General features: G+C 42.1%; 1 protein-coding gene across 4 annotated transcripts in view; it reads right to left on the reverse strand.

Moving 5' to 3' along the window:
- The window catches only part of NR5A2 (nuclear receptor subfamily 5 group A member 2), a 124576-nt gene extending 108175 nt beyond the window's left edge, over nt 1-16401 (reverse strand). Inside the window, exons 1-2 of one of the 4 annotated variants that reach the window (XM_024102024.3) lie at nt 16058-16390; nt 3460-3597 (exon numbers count right to left, since the gene is read on the reverse strand). In XM_024102024.3, coding sequence (XP_023957792.1) covers nt 3460-3597; nt 16058-16121 — 202 coding nt within the window. In that variant the 5' untranslated portion in view covers nt 16122-16390. Of the gene's footprint in view, nt 1-3459; nt 3598-3968; nt 4101-16057 lie in introns of those variants that run through there. The other 3 variants (XM_005304363.4, XM_065554381.1, XM_024102025.3) reach the window with 3 other exon arrangements.
- Nucleotides 16402-18305: the final 1904 nt, after the last annotated feature.

An 18305-nucleotide genomic window follows, 5' to 3' on the forward strand; every position in this document is an offset into this window, starting at 1 on the left:
AGAGTTATTCAGAATTCCAGTGCTCTTAAACCATCTACAGTCCATCGCACCAGAAACTACATTAAATTATTTAATTTCACCACTTATCAGGAAAGTGCTTAAAAAAGTCAGAACCAAAATTGACAAGGTTAAATCTCACTGATGTATGTAAACTAACTTTAACTAGGTTTGCTTCCTTTAAAGTTTTGTTAAAATAATACCAATCTGTAAATATTTACTTTATCTAAACTTGAAACCCCCATAACCAGCACTCTCCTAGTGTGTTGAATGTAAATTACTTACAGTACCAAGTTAAAATGCTGTCCTGACACCCAAAACCCTGTATGCTTGATTCTGATCAGCAGCTCATCTATAACAAAAGCTTGCTTCCTGTAATACCTAAATCGATCAGTTTTAATATTAAATGTTCAAATTGCTTATTTGTTCCCATTTTATTTACTTTTGCCTCCAAACATTTTTAAACCCCAGAAACTAGAAAACAGTAAAAAAGGAGACAAGCAGAAGGCACTGGGATTGTTTTTTTGGAGAGATGGGGTGGTAAAGTACCTAAACCTAATTAATTTTATATAATCGCCATGCTAAATTAAGCCCAAATCAAACCACAACGATTCAGGATTAAGGTTCCAGGCGCAAGTAACCAACTTCCTCGGACAAAAGTAATCAGTGTTTGCGGGAGATCTAAAAGATGTACAGAATGTAAACAGGAAAGCTGCAGTTCTTATGCCCTGATTTTCCCAAATACCCCTGTGCAATTTAGACAAAACCTTGAAGGAAAAAACCTGTCTGTAGGAATCTAATGCGGCCTCTGCCACTCCGACGAAAGGCGGAGGAGGAGCTGGGAGATGAGGGGGTGCAAAAGAACCTGAATGAAAGAGAGATAGAACTGATCTAGATTCCCCCCTCAACCAGCTCAGTCAGCAGGTCTGATTATCTCCCCCCCCCCAAAAAAAAAACCCACAACCCCTCACCGCAGAGCCAATTTCCTTCCCTTTTCCTGCTGCAAAATACACCAGGCAGCTGACGGTTTGTAATGTAATCAGTTATCTCTGTAAGGGGGTGATGGACACAGCAGCGGCAGAAGTTATGATTTTCTTCCCCTAGAATCAAACAGCTGTCACGTTTTTGAGTCATCTAAGCGAGTTACATCTAAGTAGTTGTATCAAGGGAGAGATCTCCCAGAAAGCGGCTGAGGATGCCTTGGAGTTCAGAGTCTCTGGGTTAAGAAAAAGATGTGCTAAGTCTTAAGTAACTAACAGCAGCCGTGTCCCCCTAAGGAAAGAAACCTCCCTCCCCCAGGCTCCATGGGAACTAGAGAGGGAACTGGAGTGAAATTAACACGGCGTGAAATAGCCGAAGGAAAATATTTTCAGAACGACTTCTTCACGGTTTATGAATCAGGGCCAATCTGATCAGAGAGCAGAATGTGTGTTACACACTATGGCTCTCTCTAGCTACCATCTCCACGCTTGTTGATTTCTTTTATATACCTGACCTTAGGTGGACGATCCTTTAACTAAGATTAAAGAGCGGATGAATTGAGTTTTCTGCTCACGGTATGCACGCAATAAATATACGCTGCCTGTGCTGCAGGGGCCGAAGCAAGAACAAAGTTCCCGGTTGTCACAAGAAAAAAATAAATGGACAAAGGGGTCAGTAGGGAAAACAAAGATTTTTTCCAAGCGCTGCCCGGGAGCGTTGCAGGACAACACAGTGTTGAGCGGGACACAGCCAAAGAAAAAGGAAGTCTGAATTACCCTGACACCCCTCCACCCCCTTACAACTTCTGCGTCCCTTTAGCCTCAAGATAGAAAAGGGCCCCCTGAAAACGACCAATTTAGGCTGAAACAAGCGACCGGTAGAGAAGTTTCTGCTAAAGGGTCGCCCAGAGCCCTCAACCCTACCCGCTTCTAGAGTTGAGTAGCACATTGTACTAAACTGGGGCTTTTCTACAGTTACCTAGGTGTCTGGCCAGCTAGCCCCGCCAGACACCTGGGACGATAGGACGTGGAGAACGACCGAAATGGAGATGGGATACAGCCAGTCCCCAGCACTTAGGGGATCCTTTCTGCTCCTCCATTTAGGGGAGTGAATGGGGTGCAACTCCAGCGCTGTTGCCGAATCTCTCTGTGACATAGCGAAAGCCCCCTGCCTTTAGCATGGCAAATAAAAATCACCTTTAACTGAGCGCGGGAGCGAGCTGAGAATCACTGGTTCCCGTGCCACTAACAGCCACTTCCCTGAGACAGAGTTCAAATCTCCTGTCCCGAGCTCAAAATAAACGCAGGTTAAAGCGAAAGTCTCTGAGTTTCAGACAAAGTTTCCAGCTCCGCTCTGGAGTTAGGACTTTAAAAGATCCTTCCCGCTAAGCTATGGTACCCCAGCGACTCAGCTCCAGCGCCTGCATTCTCTGACCACCACGGAATGAAATTCAGAGGCATAAATACACCGTCAGTTTCAGGACTTGCTGAAGCAAAGTTTCTCATCGCATCTGGTTGATCACCTGTGTTATTTGTACGGAAAGACAAGCTGTCCTTATTACCGCACTTACTCTCACACAAAGCCATAAATGCAATTAGCAAACCGACAGGAACAGCACAGAAAACGACCGCTAATAAAGCAGCAGAATGGCTAAAGCCCTGCTTGGAAATTGTCCCCTGACAGCTGTGTATTTCGGATGCCTTCGAGGCTTCAGTCTCCAAGGCTTATTCCGTCGAGTCTGTGCCAGGTAAAGTTGTAAAGAGGTGGCGAGGACTATTTCCAGAGCAGAGACAGAATCTGGGTCGTGCAAAGGGCGAGTATGGAATTGCCGCAGGGACTTTCCTGATGTTACCCCCTCGTTTGCTTGAGATAAACTTTGAGGCTCTTTCATGCGAGCCAGTATCTGGAGCTGCCTTTTTTTTTTTTTAATAAAACGCGTTTAAAATAGAGCCAGTGGGATGGATATGTTTTCTTGCGAGCAATCAAGAGCAAGGAAAATAAAGGGGACCTGCCAATCCCCGCTCCCATAGGCCCCATTCCCCCCCTTAAAATACTAGGTTTCCCTTAACAGCTCACCCTGCGTCTGATGCTTTGCGGATACGACTGCACAGTGTCACGGCTCCCATGCATTGGGGGCAGACGGTAGATTCGGATAGTTACACTTAGCCCTCCCCATTGCTTTAGTGCTGAATTTCCGAAGGCTTTAACGCAGCTTTTAGTAACCCGGTTCTGGAAGTTCAGCAAAGTTCCCAATTGTCAGGCACAGCTGCCCGGGTCAGCCCAGAGCAGCCCGGCTCCAGCTGCCGGTGCCGCTAAGCCTTGCTGGCGCATTGGTAATTGCTTTAGAAACCTCCACAACCGCTTGCTCAGGAGCCACCAACTTTTTATGGAGGTGCCCGGGAAGGGAGCCGCGGATCTCTGCCCCCGGGGCTCGGAGCCCTGCCCTGCAGGTACCTCAGGAGCAAGCGCCCATGTGCTTACCTTGCATGTTTTCCGGCATCTGCCCCTGCTCCCCATTCGCTCGGGCGAGTCCCAGGGCTTCCGTCTCCACTTTGGGCAGCATGACAAGGCGGCTGCGGGCCGGGATGGGGGCTCCGTGTCCGTCCGGGAGAGCGGCACCTGGGCACGGCAGCACAGATTTAGCTCGGAGAGGGGGCGAGCGGCGGCGGCGTCCACCCCCCACTCCGGCCCGTGCCCTGCGCGCCCCGCTGCTGCCCACACCTAGCGCTGCCGCCCGCTAGCGCCGCGCGCGTGTGGCGCTGGGGCTCGGCGCGCGCCAGGGGGCAGCCCGGGAGCCAGCGGCGCTGCTCCGGCGGAGAGCTGCAGCAGCCAGGCTGAGCGCCCAGCCCGGGGAGCAGCGCTGCGGCGGGGCTGGTGCGCTGCTGGCCGGGTTCCCCGCCCCCCCTCTTTCTCCTCCCCCCGGCCCGGCAGGGGCTCCCTCCAGCCGCGGCTCTCGCCCTGTCACAAGTGTGGAGTTGCGAAGTTCAGACCTTGCGGTCCTGCCTTGTTTACTCCACATGCACCGAGAAGAGGCACTTCCCAGCCGGCTGGGGCTGGGGGAGGGGGGCTGGGGAGATAGCGAGTGTGAGGGCTCTGGGGGGGCTGACACTGCCGCTCCAGCCAATGAGGAAGAGGCACAATCAGCAACCAACCCTTCCCCCTCCTCTAAAGCTCCCCCCAGTTACAGTTGTTAAATCATCCTGATATTACAGTGCTAGTAAAACAGGCACGGGCCGCCTAAGGGAGCGAGGTGCACCGGCCAGCAGCTTGCAAACATCCCTAGCAAGCCAGGTGATCTCTGCATCCAGGGGGAATAAGACATGAAGGTGCCGTGCAAGGAAGGAGACGGGCAATGCATTATTCCTGCTCCGTGGAAGGCAGGGCTAAGGGTTCTTCTGCAGTCATCGCAGGCTGTTTCCTGACTGTGCAGCCGCGCTCTTGCCTTACACTCTCACACAGCCATTGTGCGTGCACAGGGGGTGATGAGAGACGTTCTTGTCTATCCCATTTTCACCCATCAGGGCTATTCCCCGCCCCACAGCAGGGACAGCTGGAGTTGAACTCTCTCCAGTAGAGAGTACGTTGTCTCACATGGTCCTAGGCTCGGCGTCTGTACATGGTGGTCTCAGGTGGGAAGCTACCCCACTCCCCCCACACACGCACACTATTATAAAGGAATTGTACATCTTTGCAAACACTACCTTGATCCCCCTTATGTACATTTCCTTTTTACAGTCCGATGGAGACCTAATGAAGGTACGGTTGGGTTTTCTGTATTAATTCTACATTTTCTAGTGTCTTGTGAGATCTATCAAGACGAGCTACATAACTTAAATAAAGCAAATGCCCTAAAGAGCAATCTGTTAAACAACAGCCAACCTGCCGACTAAAAGTGCAGTAAATGGCATCAACTTAAACGTTACCAGAAAGACCTCGTTCAAATAGTATTTTCTAAATGCGACAATGTTTAATTCTCGGTGCCAGCGTTTGCAATCCCACAGTCATTGCAGCCATTCTCAGTCCATTCTAGTGAATGGGATTTCAAAGATTTTAATGTATTCTATTTGACTAGCACGAGGAGCAGAAATATTTCAATCAAAACCCACCGTCCATTAGTCGAGGTAACAATATTACTGTGATATTCGAATTAGTTGTATTAACATATATCTATTTTGTTGACAGTAGATGAGCAAGCATTATTTCCATCTTCAAAATAATCAAAACCTCCTATATCTGACAGTTATGATTATTCTCCTTGTTAATCATGTTCACATTTATGGAAAAATGTAAATATTTGGAAAATAAAAATCCTTTTGAACTGTAAGTAATACATGCTATTGACTATAATAGTGTATGAAAATAAAGGTTCATGACTGTTAATACAGATTCTATAAAATGTAATTATTGCTCTAACTTCATTAAACACTTTTGATGACCGAGCTGCTGATAAAAAAAGTGGCAAAGGGTCATTTAAGAGCGATAACTGACTCTGTTGTGCTCTGTGCTGAGTTAGTTTGAACTTTTCCCATCAAGCAGTTAAAAGTAAAAATCTAAACTTAATTTACTGGAGATGTGGATATCTCCAAACGTCAGTGTTACTGCAAAATAGGTTTCTTTCTTTCTCTCTTTCTTTCAGGACTTGCTATTCTCGGGATGGGTTAAATGTGGGGAGGGAATCAGACCTGTAAGTGTTACAACTTAAAAATCTTGAAATAGCCAATTTGGGAAAAAAATCCTGCTCAATATTAACATAATTTCCAAAACTGGAATTTTATCTCTCAAATTCTCTTGTGAACAGGTTTTAAAAATAGATAGCGGCGCGGGTATCTTACTAGGGAGGGCTGTTTGAGTGTCCCCTGAAAGATGCCTTCCGCTCAGGGGAGCGGACGGATATGAGATGAGACCATACAATCTTGGCGTTTGTAGATATATTATTTACTTATTTTTTTAAACCTATAGACTTTGCTTCTATAAAATTGTTGTGAGCTCCGGTTAAATGGGCTCAGAATAGAGGCAAAGGGTCACACAAGTGGATCTGATGTAAGTTGCTTTTGGTTTGGCTATAGGTTAGAGGAGAACACTTTGGGCTTCCTGTCTCCGCAGCAATGAGGAGCAGATTGTAGCCCATGTAATGGATAAAAAACACGGAGGTGCTTTGGAAGAGCAGGTCTTAGACAGAGAATTCTGCTTTGGAGACATGTAGCAGAATAGACTGAAGATGCTTCTCTCCCTACATGCCCACTGGTTCCAATGGGTGCAAAGTTAGCTACATGTGTCCTATTTTAAAAGCACCTCGTTCTCTGTTAGAGAGATCTCTGCCCTGTCCCTCCCACCCCACCTGACCTCCCCGCAGGACATAAATTATGAAAGGCATAGCCTATGACAGTATTTACAACAGACCTTGGAAAGTTAGATTAATACGTATACAGATCCTCAGTCCTACAGCTCTCTAAGATTTCCTGGGCAAATAAGAAGGGTCGCTCTCTATCCCTCTCTGCCATGTATTGTTCGGGGAAAAGTGATTTCATGTCGTTGTCCGATAAACTCGCAGCGAGACAATCCATTTAGTTTCTCTCGCTCTTTCTGGTGAGTAAAGAAGATCAACATTTTAGCCCACCAGGGCAAAAGCAGAAAAAGACCCTGCCAACCAGGACAGTCTTGTAGCTCGTCATCTAGGACTAGGTTATGCATTGAAGTCAATGGGAGTTTTGAGCGTTCAAATCTACGCTGGGTTAAGATCGAGCCCTTACTGTTCAGATTTCCCCCATTATTTATTTTCACACCAATAAGAGCCAGTCTTCTTTCTGAAGAGTCTATCTATGGCTTCATCTATCGCTCTCTATCTCTATCCCCACAACCCTAGCACCCCTTATTTTGTTTAGAACAATTTCCCAGTGGTTTACTCCCACTCAGGTATATACAGAATTCACCCTCTAAATGACTCTTTAGTACTCAAGTCTCTGTTTAACTAGTACTTGTGGAGTTAATGTTACAGGCAGTATCACTCCACAGGGGCCTGACTTGGAAGGAGTTCAAATGGTACATCGCGAAGCTACTCCAGGAGTTATTAGTGTAGATGAAAATACTTTGGAGTGGTTATTACACATCTACATTTCTCCGAAGTAACACTTTAGGGCAGTAACCATTATAAATGATACCTGCTCCCTCGTGGCTACGTTTAATTTAACATGGAGCTTTAGCTCTCACAATTGCCTTGAGCAACCTTAATTACCCTCTCTTCTAATCCCTTCGCCATTCCTTACCAAGTTCTCCAAACTTTTTTATGTGACTTCTCTCCTGAGTTTGCCTGGCTTGTTCTGATGTAGCCTGAAGGTCTTGATTGACGCGTGTAATTATAATAATAAAAGATGATGGCTTGGGGAGCCTCTAGCAGCCTTGATTAGCGCAAGGAGCACAGCCCTGGAATATTCATGTTTTCCCATTTAAACGTATGTACAAGTCCATTAAAAACACGGGTTGATTATTATCATTATTTTTTTAATCGGGAACTTCCTCTGCTCCTTTTGTTTTCACAGTGCAGGGGTCCATGTCGTGGTATTTCAAGGCCAGTTCCAATTCTTGGGAACTTGAAAGAGGCCCAAAGCTGGGCGCTCCTAAAGGCTTTCCAGCTAAGCAGGAACTTTTCGAACTTTGATGGGAGTTCCTGTGAGCAACAAATGCTAGGCTACCTTCTGCTTTGCGTAGGGTAAAGTGTCCTGCAGGGGAGAGAGTTTGCTTTATTTGACCACAAAGGCAGGCGGCTCTAGCAGAAGAAAACCCTTGAAAAGTTTGTGCGAAGGGAACTTTCCCCCCTAGATCACATTGAGAAATAAATGAGAGCAAATTGTAATTTTGCTGTTGGGAAGTCTATATCCAAAGCCATACCAAGAGTCCTCTTGCTTCTATAGTAATGTTTAGGGTTAGCACTCTCTTTTTTGCCTCTGCTAAAAGTTCACATTGCAAAGATCAGCGGTGACAAACTGTGTCTGTAGATGGAAGGCAAAGTGCCACTATCGCGCAGCCTGTCCATAGTCCACTCACCGATACGTTCCCTCATAAAATACAGCAGAGGAGCCAGTGTCAACTTCGGAAAGCATGACATGCAAGAGATCTCTTTACAATGGGAGCAATGCTCTTCCTGAACAATTCATGCGCTTTATACCTCATCTCCCCGACCACATGCGCACACATTTCTTTTTCTTGCTTGCTTTCTGTCAATCCGAATGTGAAGCATACCCACGTCTCTCAGACAGAGAAAGGGAAGAGTGACATGAAGTCACGGCAAGTCCCTTAAGAGAAAGAGCTGGTTGGTTTTTTTCCCCATTCGACTGGAAGTGTTGTATGTAATACCCTGGGATTGACGAGCTAGAGATTGTTAGTGCTATAAGCCAAAACTCGCAGAAGGAGGCGTTAAAAAGTAAACTGCCCGGTCTAGAGAAGTGAAAACCAAAACCACACCTTTCTGATCCGATGTAAAATTCAATGCACAGTGAGTCAGGCTGTAAAATATACGTCGCAGGTGATCAACCTTTTCAAAAGTCTATTACATTTACTAGCTTGAGTGATTCACAGTTACCTTACTGGGGCTGTCGATCCCCTCCACTCCGAAATACACAACTATTTCGACACAATCAATTATTGACTGCAGTGCTATTTTTAAAGAACAATAAAGCTTACTGCTGTACATTGGAACGCATCCATGCCTTATAAACACCTTGCAGCATAGAGTGAAACATACAAGATATGTTATATGGCGACGAATAAACCTGGTCAGGTAAATGGTAACGTATCTCTGTGATTGTATTTTTTTTTATTGCGAAATGAGTCATCACCAGTGAGAAGTTGTAATGACTTCACCTCGTACTAGTTGCTGTACCTTCCAGCCCATGCGGGTGGAGACACCACACAATACCTAGCTGTTCTCTGTTTAATTCTCTTACAAATCTCAATGCAAATATTATGCAATAAGATCACTTAAAATTATGTGGTTTAAAAGCAAATTTCACATTTGCCATGTATCGTTTGGGAGTAAAATATTCCCACCTTCAACAGTCGTACAAAGACTCGAGTTTATAGTTTCCCACTAGCTTTAGGCTGCAATGTAACTTTCTTACAGCAAACAAACTGGGAGTATTGATATTGAGGTTTAAAAGAGATGAGGATGAGGTGTGTATATAGGGTGGACGTTTAGGGTGGGACAAAGTGGTTGTAACTCTGCAATCCAATCCGAAATTAAACAATGACAACCTTTGGTACATTTTATTATGTGAACAACACGTGCCCAAAGGTTGCATGAGGAATTTACTGAACTAACAGCATCAGTAGCAAACTACAGTCTATTCCAGGCTGCAGTTTTCACCCAATCCCATTAGGCCACCTTGAGATCCAAACTTTCAGGCAGAAATGGTGTTAGGATTTTTTTTCCTTGCGATTCACTGTTTGCCTTTCAGATGGTAAAGCTGATCGAATGCAGAGGGATTAAATACAGCTCAGACCTGTAGCCATTAACAGCCGGGGGAAGGGGAGAAGGGTAGGATTTATTCAGCTTTGATCATTTTTTAAAGTTGAGAAAATTTTTAGTTTTTACCATATAGACAAAGAGGAGGTGACTCCAAATGAAGTGCCCCATCCTTAACCCCTTACACAAACAAATAGACATTTCTCATGGTATGCCAACGGGGTTATCTAGGAGAGTAAATACTACTCATGTGAGTAAGAATTTGCAGGATCGGAGCTTTAGCTTTTACTACTTTATTTTATTACCGTTTGTCTAGTTACTATTTATTAATTATCACATTCACCTACTTTTAGTGTTGCAAATCTATAGCATGTTTACTGCAGTGTCATTTAAATCACTGTACTTTTCTAGTTAGGTTCCTTTGTCTATATTTCTGCTTCACTATTTGAGATTTCTTTAGATCACTCTGTAAAAGAAAAGCTATAGCTTGGAGGACACATACAGCTACTACATCTGTTTTTATTAAGAAAGTAAGAATTGTATTAGAACTAAACCCAAGTCTCTATATCATAAGAGATAACTGATTTCTATACTGTACAGACAGATTTTAAAAAAAACTTATTATTTCAGGGACAAGTAACCTTGATTCAATAGCAAAAAAGTTTTCTTGGGTCTCTTCCCCCCCCCCACATACCAGTTATGTGCTGAAGCTTGCAAAACTTTATTTAAATAACTCATCTTTGTAATTAACATAGTTTATGCTTATATATCAATATATACATATACTTCATATATAATTTCTCTCACACATATAGTCATAAAACAAACCTTTAAACATTTATACCTGAGAAATATATATATATTACCATAGGAAATTATAATTATTCCCCCACTCATCCATCCTGTAATGGTGACCATTACAGCAGATTCTTCCCCTTTACTCTATGTAAGGAAAAGTTTAAGAGCTGATTCCTAACCTACCCACATGGGCAGGTGCCTGGTAGAGATCTATGAACACCGCAATCCTTTCCTCTTAGACACTAAAGGTATCATCTCTGTTACTTTATCTCAGCTATTCTGCAATTTAGAATCAGACTGAATGCATGTATAATGTGTATTTAGGTGTAAATGTGTTAATCTTTGTAACACTATAGTTGGAAAATTAAATATAATGTCTAATTACTCCATTACATCAAATTGAAAAAAAAGTTTAGTATTTAGTCAATGAGGAGCCAAATTTCCAAAAGTATCTTGAGACAAGATTGACATAGTACATTTAAAAATGACAGACTCAAAACCTCACTATTGTAAACAAATACAGAATTTAACTTGTGTCCTGACAGTATTGGGGCATGCCCTGGATCAGGCAAAACTACATTTGTTAGTGGAAACTTTGCCTGAGTAAGAAATAAAGGAGGGGACCTATTTTGAAAGTACTGTGAAACTTGAGTTTACAGCTATCTGCTAATGCTGATATTCTCATCCAAATTTCTCAATAAGCCTAATTTCCAGCTACATTTATCCACAGTACAAAAGACACACACACACATCAATGTTCAACTTTTTAATATAATCTTGCTGATTTGTTAGTCAATTAATATTGCACCATACACTGAAAACTATATCTTATCAATTAACTCATTAAACCCTAAAACACTTTAATAAATATAATATAATATAGTAGGAAATATAAATGTTGCCTCAGGGCATACAGAAAATTAGGATGACAGTAAATATTATGCAAATTGGAAAATTTCATAGGTAGAAGTTACAAGTAGATTATTTTTTTCCTTCCACTTAACCAGTTTTTCAAGTTAATGGCATGTTAAATAATCATAACTAACGTGTCTACAAATTGTATATTGGTTCCCTGAGGAAACCTGAGACAAAAGGCTGAGTAAAGAAAAGTAAAACCATTAAAAATTTGGAGCCCTGGATGAATATTTTCAAAAAGTCCATTTAATGATGTGGTCTGATCCTGTGAGTGCTGCACCATCAACTCTTACTGAATCCCAGTTGCCTACCATGACCTTTGCTGGGGTGTGGGGGAGGTAAAGATAAAAGGCAGGAAGTCAGGAAAAACGAGGGGCCAGCTTATGTTCCAGGGTCTATTCACCTTTTAAGGGCAAGATAGAACTTCTATAGAAATCAATGGAAAGATTCCCACTGGGAGTTGGATCAGGCCCGAAATGCTAAGTAAAAGCTAGGTTTTGATTTAATCACCCATATTCATTCCTGGTCCAAGTCTATTAACTGATTTACACAAGGTATAAATTTGACTAAATGGACAAAGTACATGGGTGCTATGAATGATGGTGTAAATTACATGTTGTTCATCAGTTGGCCAGAAACTGGTTGTGAATGGCAAAATATTGTGATTTTTATTGTTGAGTGAGTGTACAAAGTGAATGCATTCTTTGAAGACCAAAATCAGCTGTGGTTTTAAGAAGGGGATATACCCATTGAAGTCAATTGCCCTTATTCTCCTCTCACACAAATATAAACTATAAATAATTCCACTGAAGTTAATGGAGATATACTGCTGTAAAACTGGAATAACGGATATCAGAATCCAGCCCACTTGGTGTTGTGCCTATTATGCCAACAGTGAATGAGGCCCTGGGAGAAAGTTAAAACAGACCAGAGTGATTTATCTTTAAAAATTCTGGATCTGATTCAGTTCTTGTTTATACTGGTTTTACACCAGTGTAATTAATTTAACTTCAGTAGAGTTATTCCTAGTTTACATTGGTACAAGTGAGAGCAGAATCAATTTAATTTACTTCTACACCACTTCCAAACAATAGTGTGCAAGTTACACACAGATCTATTGAGTGAATACCAAATTGGTGCAAGGTTACAGTGCTTTGCCACTTACATTAACTTACAACTCTTTTATGATGACTTGACATCCAGATTCTGCTATCATTTGTACTGCCATAAACTGGAGTAACTCTATTTACTTTAATTGAATTATTCCAGGTTTACACCAATGTAAGTGACAGAAAAATCTGGCCTAGTGCATTGATCACCACTGAATTGAGCCCACAGACTCTCCTGGGAGTTACACTGGCTTTTTCCAGGCTGCATTTATTTGAATTTGACCCAGTGTCTCAGAGATACAATGCATATAATATAGTCACTTTGAAAGTCCACGCCATCAGTGGAGCTATACTAATTTACACCAGCTGAGGATATGGCCCCTATATAAACAAAATATAAGAGAATAAGGTATTCTGCAGCATCATTATATTTCTATAAGGGACGTACTTGATGAACAGGAAGCTTAAACTGAGTTGGGGGTAAATGTGATACATGCTAATATATTATTAATGATTACTGTTACTATTGTTGTAGTACCTAGGAGCCCTAGTTATGGACTAGGCCTCCATTGTGCTAGGTACTGTACTTCTCTTTATGATATGGCCTTACCTTGGTTAGAACCTTCACCTGACTAACCATTCTCTTTAATTTTTCCTACTCCTGAGTTGCACTCAATGATTTATTATACTAAAGTTTTAAGAAAAGAAGACAGACATTCTATATCATACTCTGGGCCACATTGTACAGTTCTTCCTCAGGCAAAAATCACATTAATGTCCTGGGAGTTAGGCTAACTTGAGTAAGGGCTGCAGGATTTGGCCCTATTATAGTTATTTAAAATACATTTGATATTTAAATTGTTCAGCAACAGGCCATATTTTATTCCCACTTAAACTAGTATATATTTGGCCTGTAAACAGTAGAAGTACATACTACACACACACACATACAGCAGACCTGGTTCTGTTCTCATGTTGGTTTTACATTGAGGTCATTAACCCAGTTTAGGACAGTGGAGTTCTGGTTTATGTCTGTCTGAATGAGATCAGAATCAGACTGTCTATCCCTTTTCATATTTTCCTCTACTAACTCTCTTATTTTTCTTAAGCTTGTCGAATTGTGGTTTAAAGTAGCACAGGTATACACACACAGTAGGAGTTTGGGTTGATCCTTTCTCTGTTAAACACGTCCTGGAGCAGTAGTCTTTAGATGGACCCAAATTCGTCCAATTTACCTCTTCTGGTCTCTTTAGCCTCATTCCAACCGATGACTGTTAAGGCAACCTGAGAACGTCTGCCTAAAATCTCTCAAATGGTCCTGAGACAAGTGGGTCAGAAAGTGCAACATTTGGAACACATATGGAATCCTTGGGCCAGAGCCCGCCCTCAATAAATCTGGAGTAACCCCTCTGAAGAAATGAGAGCAGCATGTGGCCCAACATCACAGTGGAACACCCAATTTAGAAAGAGTTGCTTTGACTGAGTAAAAATCTCCTGAAGCACTGAGGTGCCTCTCACAACGCTGTATCTCTGAGCAGTGAAAAGCAATGGATGTATACCCTAACTGGCATGAGAAGAGAATGAAACCCACTTTGTTGTGCTGAACAACCTGTGGTTTGGATGGAGAAAGAAAAGCGGTTGCTAAAGTCTGGGAAGATGCACCAAGGAGACTGGTGGAGATCCTTCCGCTAATCAAAGTGCTCTCAGAGGAATAGCCCCCGCACAGCCCATGGACCTATTCACCATGTCACTGGGGCATTTTACGCAGGTCTATACTCTTTGGCTAGTATACAGAGACGCTGACCCACATAACCTGCCGCTTTGCGGTTGAAACGAGACACAGTCACGCTCTCAGAAGTAAACTGTGCCAGGCCAAGTTTAAACACCAACGCTTAGGCGCTGAACATTATTGTTTCAGAGGTTCATTTAGAGCAGAACAAGCGGAGTAGCCACCATTCATTCGCTGAAAGATGGCCCCATGAGAATGTGAAATCGAAGCGAAAGGAAAAGCCCCCCGCAGAACTGGAGCCTGGCCTGGGGGCGATTCTGGAGTCACTGAGCGCTGGCTGGCTAACATATCTCGGGAAGCAGAGCTAAGGTCTTCCGTGGAGTTCAGTGAAAGGAAAAGCAGCGGCCCCTCCCAAGAGATAAATATCATGTTTCAACTGCATTTCCTTGTTTTTAGACTGCCTGCAAACTAAGATCTCAAAGCCATTCCCCAGCCCCTACCACCACCCGCTAAAGAGTTTCCTCAGATCCCTCTGCTCCCAGCGATCAATCCATGTATCGCCCACCCGGGAGTGTAAGGCACCGAGGGGTAGAGGTCTCCATCCCGAAGGCTTTCCACCAGGCGAAAACCATCTTTCAAGGGCACGGGTTATAATCAGTCGTTGTAAAAGTCAAGCCTCAAATTCGCTCCTGCCATAGTTCTCACAAAGCCAAGCCCCAGAAGTGAAACCCAATAGTGTACATCGGTATATTTAAACGTTGCCTGGGGCTGAGAAACCTCCTGCCTGGTGCTGCGCTCAGCCAGGGCGTCGCAGTCACCCACTGTAACTTTTACGCGAGCCCTGATTTGAGCATCTATATACGACCCGGACGGCGCAACTGGAGACCGCTTGCAAGCAAATCCCGGACTGTCAATTGAACAACGATCAACACCTGGCTAGCTCAAGGCACAGAAAGGAGACGCTCAGGCCACAGGACACAAGGATTCGCAAGGAATTTGGAAAACTATTTAAAAGTAAAATTCCTCCACCGCCAAGCCTGGCACAGTCACATCCCGGTCTAACCCCATTAGAGTGATTCTCTGCTGTTCTGTCTATTCACTTCATACTTTTCCAGGAGTTCAGCAGGCATTTCATTCTTCCCTCAGATGACAGGCAGTAGGATGCTAGATTCTCTCTACGGAAAAAGAATCCCGACTCTAGATCTAATTTGTACGAACTCCGTGGAACAAATAAGCAGAATAATTCGAGATTTGGCATTTTTATAAAGGTCGAAGTGAAGTATAAATGAAAGGGAAAAACTACACAGAGAGAATTTCAGAGAGAATCTACAAGGCTTAAAACACAGAAGCATAACCCCCCTAAAACAGTCAAAAACATGCCAGAGAAACAACATCAAGAACAAGACACCATGCAACATTCAGTAAGAGCTTGAATGCAGTAAAATAAATGCCTTCCAGTTTTTCAGTGTAGTGAAGTTGGTGATTCCAGAGGCTATCTGAATGCACTCGAGGTTTATAAAGATACTTTAAAATGTTAAATGCATTGTCTTATTTACAGCCCTGCTCACACTCAGTGAATATTTAACTTCATTTGTACAGCATCTAAATACATATGTATTAGAAGTCTGTATTATGTGTGATAAGACTATAAAATGCTTCTGAGCTTTTATTGACTTCATATCATGCAATAGGCTTAGGTCTGATTTGTATGCATTTATGCCTTTTATATATTTAATGACAATTGCACAAATATTAGTAATTGTAACAAATAATTACATTAAATATGTTATTCCATATGGCTTTTAGACCAGAGTGATGACAGATTATGTATTTAGTGATTACAGTATACCTGGAGAAGAGAAAGCTATTCAATTAAATCATCAACTGTTTACTAACATTTTAAACAGGGATTTTAATGCATTCATATTCTTGTTGATAAAATCAAAGTGTAAATTAAACAGTTGTTAAGTTATCCCATAATGATGATTTTCAATTTGGCATGGATGATAAGGCTCAAGGTTAACAGAGTTAAGCAGAGTTACCATAACAGTTAGAAAAGCTTTTACTTACCAACTGGTGTAAGTCCATGTTTTATAGATTCCTGTATGTTGCCAGTGTCAGAACAAGAAGACATTATTAGGTATAAATATAAAATGTCCTTGGGTATAGGGTGTACAGCATTGAGTTTGGCAAAAGGTGTGGCTTGTAAACTTTTCTGGCCTTGAGACCCAGGCTACAATAACCTTCAGTGAAAGTCAGCAAGATGAACAACAACAACAAAAATCCAAGAATTCAGAAAGTAGCAAGTATGTCTTTCAATGGACTCTGTACTTTTTCCAACATTAGTGGCCTGCCCTAAACCATGTATCCCATTTCATGATATTCTCTAATCAGAAGAATTGAAACTTGTGATAGGTTCAGCATGGTCACATGACTCTGTACAGGTTGATAAGAGGACTCTGTTATAAAGTGACAGCAAAAGAGATAAGAACTCTTGGCAGATAATGGCAGAGAAATGATTAACTTAGAAGTGGAGAGGTGCTATGAAGCACAGAGAGTGGAAGGTTGTAAAATTGTGGGGTCAGAAGATCATACTGAGTGGATAAAACCCAGTACCAATGTAAGTGTAATGACAATAAACTCAGGCTTGTGACCTGTCCTCTCGATGTCATCACCTCTTTGCACAGCGGCCAACAAGTATGACTGTTTTGTCTTCTGTAAATACTCCTTGGATGGCAAAACAAGCAAACGTTAATTTCTTAAACTAGGCCTATGTATCTGCTTAGGACTCTATTCCCTGGGTAAGAGCATTAGCAAACCTATGGTGATTTTTTGTCAGACAAACCCATTTTATTGCACCTACTCATTAGACAGGAGACTAACTCCCAACTTGTTTGGATGACAGCCATTTAGGTAAAAGCGTACACTATATTTTCAATAAAGCAAGAGCTTTACAGCATAGTTAAACATTGTTATCCTAGGAAAATAATGTATAGGCAATATTGTACTCACAATTAAAGCTGTTTTAATGCAAAAACTTTTCTAACGTGTAGAATCACTTTGAACAATGCTGAAAATCAATGTTATAAGGGCATGTAGTGCAAATGATCACTACATGTAATTTTGAGCACGTCTGTCGAGCCAAGTTCTGTTCTCAGCTACCCTGGGAGTAAATGCAGTGTAACTTAATTTACTTTAATAGAGTTAGGCTGCATGTACATCCATGTAACTGAGTGCAGAATTTGGCTCATAATGCTTGTTTCTCCTCTTATACCAGGGAAGATCAGGAATAACTTCACTGAAGTCACTGGAATTCCATCAGTGTAAAACTTTTGTGAGATCAGAATCAGGCCTGTCATATCCAGTTTACATTAATTCGAATTTCCAGTCTATTCCAAAATAGAGAAAATGGACTGTGCTGTGAGCCAGATCTAAAGCCCGCTGAAGTCTTTCTAAGGACTTCAGTGAAATTTGCATCAGGCCCTAAAGCAACACATGCATCTTTTTATACATTTTGGAATGGTTGTTGGCTCCATTTAAACAGCGCACCGATTGAACTGCTTTTCACTCCTATCCTTCTGGTCAGGACTGAAGCTAGAGTAGGGCATTGGGTGTGGGAGGTTATCTGTAGTGGTTTTCTAATGGTCTGGACTAGGAGTCTTGAACTCCTGAGTTATAATTTGGGCTATAACACTGTCTCCTCCTATGGCCTTTGCAAGTAAGACATGTAGGGCCTGATTTTCAAAACTGTTAGGTGCACAAACATAAGTACAAAATGCACGACTTATTTGCCTGTGTAGGTACCACAAAGGGATGTGCAAATCAGATATTTGGTCACCAAATAACCAGTTATTGTCATAAACATTAATTTGTGCATTCTATCATGGTAATTATGCATGTGCCGTGTAAATTCATGCAGCATTTGAAAACTGGGCTCCTTAATGTCTCATCTTCTGTTTTCTTACCTGTATAGTGAGATAACTATACTTATGTACCTCACAGGAGTGTTGTGAGTATTAATTTGTATGTTGTGAAAGTGAAAAGTGTTGGGTAAACGCTTATTATTTTTTATTATTGACAAAGCTTAAATTTACATTCCAGAGTAAATGGCTACATTTAATAATACTAGGCATGTCTCTACAGTCACTGAAATATGTCGAAGTGGGTTCATGTTTATCAAAAACCGGAGACAATTCTGACTGATTTTATAGGAAAATCTGATTCGATTCAAATTCTGTATCTGCTCTTGATTCATGTGATGATCAAATGAATTTGAACTTCAGGTTATAAAAATGAAAAGCTCCCCCACCCTTCCAAT

Source organism: Chrysemys picta, chromosome 8, assembly GCF_011386835.1.
Source record: "Chrysemys picta bellii isolate R12L10 chromosome 8, ASM1138683v2, whole genome shotgun sequence".
Taxonomy (NCBI): Eukaryota; Metazoa; Chordata; order Testudines; family Emydidae; genus Chrysemys; species Chrysemys picta.